The 6,017-nt window shown below is 46.3% G+C and overlaps 1 protein-coding gene across 1 annotated transcript; it reads left to right on the top strand.

Moving 5' to 3' along the window:
• Positions 1–3,930: 3,930 nt before the first annotated feature.
• On the top strand, positions 3,931–4,242 carry LOC119171557 ((3R)-3-hydroxyacyl-CoA dehydrogenase). Its single transcript, XM_075892069.1, has one exon. It carries the CDS (start codon positions 3,931–3,933, stop codon positions 4,240–4,242), a length of 312 nt encoding a protein of 103 aa, XP_075748184.1.
• The last annotated feature ends 1,775 nt before the right edge of the window (positions 4,243–6,017 follow it).

Raw genomic sequence — 6,017 nt, 5'->3', positions numbered from 1 at the left:
AAATTTTCTTAACGGCGATTCTCTTATATTCGCGCATGCGCTATTGCAGCCACAACTTGTGGCGTCATTACGTCATTGGATCGTTCTTTGCCGTCTTATCGGCAAGATCTGCGTGTGGCGTACTGCAATAGAAAGAGATTAAAGGAATGATGTACAAAAAAATTGGCCCCGTATCTGCATGTTACACCGCAAACTTTGTCTAAAGACGATAGTCTTATGTCTGTACAGTGTGAACAAAACGTTCATTTGATGTTCTGGGCAAGAAAGTTGGTGAATGGTATGAACGTCTGTGCTTAACATTGCATCTTCCATTGTTCACTTTGTTCGCGTCGGACATGCCGCACAAACGCGATAACTTGCAAGGTGCCGAGAAAACCAAACCGACCCCGTATCTTCCTGCCATCTTTTCAATGTCATGCGATACCTTATGTAGGTAGGGCATTACTTCGACCTTCCACTTCGCACTCTTTTCCGATTATTTCGTGGTGCAATGGAATACGACCCTCAAAAGTGATTCTGCTACAGCCTGAAGTAACGTCTGCGGGAAACCTGCATTTCTGAGACGACTCACTTGTGAACCAAAACTACCTCCGACTTTGTGGCGATAGGTATTGGAGCTTGTCTCGTCATCTTGTTTGTCTTTACGCATGTGTTTAGTTTGTTTCAAAAAGGGTGGTGTACTTTTTCGATAAACCAGTTGTCAGTCTGCGATCGTCCTGTCCACTTCGTTCTCGTGTCTCGTTTTTAGCGCAGTTATGATTTTCCCAAATGTCTTACCAACCAGTCCCCAATCATACGCTTCCTGGGTTGTTGCAAGGGCATCTAAATGTTCTGCCAACGAATGTTGTAATTGAAACGGGCACCTCGCGATAGGATGAAAAGTCTGGCATCGGAATATTCGGTCCAGAACATTACTGGTAATTTATCTTACAATTAGTACTTGATTTTCTTCCTGTCTTTCTTGCTGAATTTACGTTAGTTAACTTTACGCAAGCTATAGGTACTTCGATGTCGGTAGCTGCAATTTTAACTGACTCATTGTCGTTGTCGACGTGCTCTTCTCTTTCCACATCTGGTGACACACCTATACTCAAACTTATTAAATTACTAGTTCCCTCTCATCTTCTGTTCTCACTACATGACCACAAAGGTTAACTTCCCAATGACATGTCTGATTTTCTTGCAAAAAAATTCACCCTCCGCTTCAGTAATTTTCATTTCCCCCCTAACAGCACACATCTTGCTGGCACTATGATTTCGCACACATACAATCAGGCAAAAGTTCTTAGACCCACCACTGACTCCTTCTCCGTAGATCCAGCACTTTTTATTTCCTTGAATAGCAATCTGTCTTTTTCAAGGATGATAGAAGTTGCCATCCTAATATTTCGTTGCCACGTTACCTCCCTCAATTTTTATTTTCATGTATAAGGTTTACTGAACTCCCCTCGGCGCCTTTTCTGTAATCATGGCGAATCGGTTGGTCATTTTTCACGGCTTGTCGCCGATTTAATGCACCCAGGAACAGCATACTAGTACCAGCTCTTCGAAAACTTTGTTATATGTAAAGGCTGTAAACTAAGCTGTGCAAATCCTAACATTTCCGGGAAGTCATTCACTGAAACCTAGCGCAGAGGGGCCTCCCGCTATTCCTGTAAAACTGTTTTTTTTTTTTTTTGTTATTCACAATGCCGCGCAGGTGAGTCACGCACAATTGCGCTTTGCGCAGTTTTTGTCGCATTATTGAGGCGACGGTTCGTGGCCTCTCTTGAGCATATTCCGCTGCTTAGCGGCAATCCGCACATTCAACTTTTTTTTATTATAATTCTAAGTTCAAGCACCTATTCATCGCACTCGTCCGTGGCATCTGCGAACGTTTTATCTGGGGTTGTCTGTATCCGCCGGATATAATCGCATCCTGTTTTCCAAACTGCAGTAACAACCCGTCATTCACAGCACACGGGAGGCGCGTTGGGTTTTGTTTAAGTTTTATCGCAGAAAAACAAGATGAAAGAGTAGACATATTTAGTCACGCGTCCGCAGCAGCCGTACAGATGCAGCCTGCTAGCAGGATATGGCGTCTGTGGGTGCGCAACTAATACCCCTGTCACACGGCCACCACCAAACTCCGTTGAACACCGTCAACGTGAATCTCCCCTAGGGGGTTCGACGGAGATGGGGTTGTGGTAGTGTCACACGGCAATGACAAGGTTGTAACAGTTGCCGCGAGGGGGCTCAGCTGGCGCTGTTTGATTTTCGAAAAAGTATTCTAATGTGATCCCTGTTGATTTTTTTTTGTGAATCCTCGTTATGCGGTTTTTACAAAAAAGCACTATTAAGTTGGTGTGCGACCAACAAACCATTAAAATAATTTCAAATAAAAACGCATTTGCTAAATGTAGCAATGCTGCTAGTGACGCTGGCCACATTGTGCTTTTAGTTGTTTTGTTGCCTGTGTACATGCCCGGTACGAAAGTTCTTATGCTTCCTTGCCTCATGAGCGCACATTTTGTGTTCTTCAGCCATGAGTGACACAGCGGACGACGTGAGGAAGTGGTGCGATATTGCGCTGGTAATGAAGTTGATCGGCTGGCGCCGGCCGGCCCGACTCGCGAGGCACGGTGTGTAGGGCATCGGTGTTGAGAGTAAGTGAACTCTGGCGGGCGTAAATATTGTAAACAAACACGCGTTGTGAATGAGTACTGCAACGAAAGAACGTTTAATATTGCTAAAATGTAGTATTCTTTCACTGCGGCCACTTAGTGCTCGAAATGTTTCTCTGACCTCTAGACTGCTGAGGACGAGAGTACCTCGTTTCGCTGCGAAGGGAGATCGTTGAACGTCCTTTGCGAAATGCTCCGTTCACCTTCGTTTGCGTAAGGGTGGCCGTGTGACACCAACCGCATCTTCGTTGTCGTAAAGACGAGGGAGTTAAACGGTCTTCACGGGTGTCCGTGTGACAGGGGTATAAATCTGTCCAGTGTTTCCACTCGACGTGAAGTCGAGCGTTGCGGGCGGTGGAGAAAGTGAAGCGAGCGAGAAGTGTGTTTTGAGATGGTGAAAGAGCCGGCAGTTGTGGCGGGTGACGTCAACGCGCAGCCTCGACTTGACCTACTTGGCACCGCTTCAACACCTGCGGCGAGGGGACTGTGCGGACGCACCGGACGCGATACACAGGCTAGTCAAAGAGCCGCTTTGCATCTAAAAATATAAAAGCACATCATACGTAGGGTCATTTGACCATGCGAAATGCTGCGTAACAGCAATAGACAAGATCAGTTACGTTACAGCAAGAAGCCACCGCTTTTCAAGCTAGAGCGAACCGTAAAAATCATTCATAAAAGCGGGCGCCCAGGAATTCACTGGGTTTTCCACTACAACTTTATGAATATCACTACACAGTGGTCCACAATGTTAAGCACCGAACACTACAACTTTGAATATCACTACATAGTGGTCCACAATGTTAAGCACTGAACACTGCCGGGCCGGGCTGTCGATGCCTGTCGTGCAGTGTCAGTAGAGTGTGGAGAAACCATGTATCTGTAGCATGATCATGCGTAGTGAAACGAAACAAGGAGAGTAGAGGGTAAAGCATATATATTAGCCATGCATGGCGCCGCACGGCTCGACGATGTATAGCATGACCTTATATAGCCGAGCCATGTATAGTATAGTACTACGAGGTGGCGGAAAAGAAGTGAGGATGAGGAAAGGCAAAAAAGGCAGTGCAACTGCATCAAACAATGAAATTTCCTCGGCCGCCATAGACGCCGAGCAGGCCACACGTTCGGAACGCTGGTGTTTCCGAAGGGCCGGTGAATCAGTGCTCCGCACTTTCTAAAGTTGTCACGTCGAGTGTAAATGCATAGATTGTTTCCCCTCTGATTACATGGCACCTTCTTGGTGAATCATGCCGCTAGTCGCGACATGCTCCGATCCGGCATACCTCTACCCAAAGATGGAGCGGCCATCGTCAACATATCCAGCATCATGGCCAAGAACGGCTCGTGGTCGTCGTCGGCGTATTCCGCTTCGAAAGCCGGCACCCTGGCGCTCACCAAATCAGTGGCAAGGGAGCTCGCGGGACATGGAATCCGCAGCAACGCCGGGCTTCCTGGCTGGACGGATGCTCCCATGACGCAAGGAGGGGACGACGCTGTGAAAGCGCAGGCGCTGGCACTCATGCCAATCAAGAGGCCCACTGAGCCCCGTGAAATCGTGGAAAGTACTTTGGTTTAGGCTAGTTGGTTTATAGTGCTCACATAGAAAGGGCAGCGCAAAAACTTGGGAAATTTTATTGCCATCACCTGTGCATATATGTGCCTAAAATGTGATTGAGAGGAGGTTTAGAAGCAAGAAAAGAAGGCTGGTTTTAACCAGCGATAAACACTGCAAACGATAAAATCTTCAAAGGAACTCACGCAAGCGTGATGAGTGAAATGCATCAGGTCAAAATAAAGCAAATGACACCGAAAATGAAATAAAGCCTATAAGATAACTAATTTCAGCGTCAGACAAGGATCTGTACGGCTTGCTCACGCACTTGTAACCTGCTTCATGAATGAAGAAAGCCTCAACAATCTCGCGCTCTATCTTATCCCTCCCCATTTAAAAAAACCGAGTACTACGAAAGTCAGTTTGGCCAAGTTTGTCCCCGACCAGACGGGATTCCGTCGGACTCTTGGTTAAGAAAAACTGTCACCGGCAGCGTTGACCCAAGGAACATCAAGGACCTGGCATGCAGGATTCTAACCCCAGCATACTGCATGGAAATCAAGCATTCTACCACAGAGCTACTCCACGTCTCGGTACTGCTTTGGAAAAAATACGCTATTCAGGTGCAATGTTGGTGAAACGTCAATTGTGGTTGCAATGCTGACTATCCGATGTTATAAACATTACATGTGTACTCCTACGGTACAGGTCTCGTCGGGTTAACGTCAGTAATAAAGTGCCATCCACTTAAGTTGATTTATCCAGCAGTGCCCAGGGCTACTATCCTCGTGAGCACAAGCGTTACATATCAGCATATTACTTATCGTGTTGCTAATGTTCATGTTACGTAGGCATCGTTGCGCAAGTGTGAACAACTGTTTATATAAAACAATGTGAGACTGACCAACATATGTTTCTGCGTACAACATTCAACATATATTTAGCGTGCATTTCGCAACGCGTCACTCACTTACTGGTGTAAACATGATAATAATGACATGTATGTCATGTAAAACGTGACTATACGTGCTATGCTCATAGAGCGCTCGTAGTCGTTTCGCGAGCTTAACATATACCAAATTTGGTGTTACGTGACGTGAATGGATGACGAAGGTATATATTACTGCGGAAAACATTGTAACTATGACATGCGTGTCATGTAAAAAATGGCTGCGTGCTACGCTAATAGTGCGCTCGTGGACATTTCGCTCACTTCACGTATACACCGAATTTGGTATTACGTGACGTGAACAGACGACGAACACAAATTCCAGGCGCAAACATGATAATCGTGACATGGAAGTCATGTGCGACGTAGTTTACGTTCGCGTCGTAACGTTGTGTCGTGCTTCGCATATAATTGATTAGCACCGTACGTGGGATCTGTCTTTTTTTATGATTCGTGGCAGTCGTCTTCTTTCACACCCCACCTAGAGTGGCGTGCCGGACGCCGTGATAAAACTGGGGCTGGAGTTCACCCTTTTTATCCTTCATCTTTATGGCGTCGGTGCCGCGCTTTCGAAAGACTAAGTGATTCGCTCGAACACCGCCGGTTTTAACATGACAGTGTTTCATGTCGGGGTCCACCACGGCTCCGCTGACGTACTTCCGTCATGGAAGTGACGTTGAAAAGTACATATTACGAGATTGCAAAGAAAAAAACCAAGCATTCGTCGCATGGAATCGAACCAGCCACCTCTCTATTCTCGCGCGCCGCGCTAACCACCAAGCCACAAAGCGGTTTTTTTTTTTATTGAGCAAGCCACAAAGCGTACGTTATCTGTAGTGCTAACGGAAAG

Source organism: Rhipicephalus microplus, chromosome 4, assembly GCF_043290135.1.
Source record: "Rhipicephalus microplus isolate Deutch F79 chromosome 4, USDA_Rmic, whole genome shotgun sequence".
Lineage (NCBI taxonomy): Eukaryota > Metazoa > Arthropoda > Arachnida > Ixodida > Ixodidae > Rhipicephalus > Rhipicephalus microplus.
The sequence above is the reverse complement of the archived record's forward strand: the minus strand, read 5'-3'. Positions and strand labels throughout refer to the sequence as shown.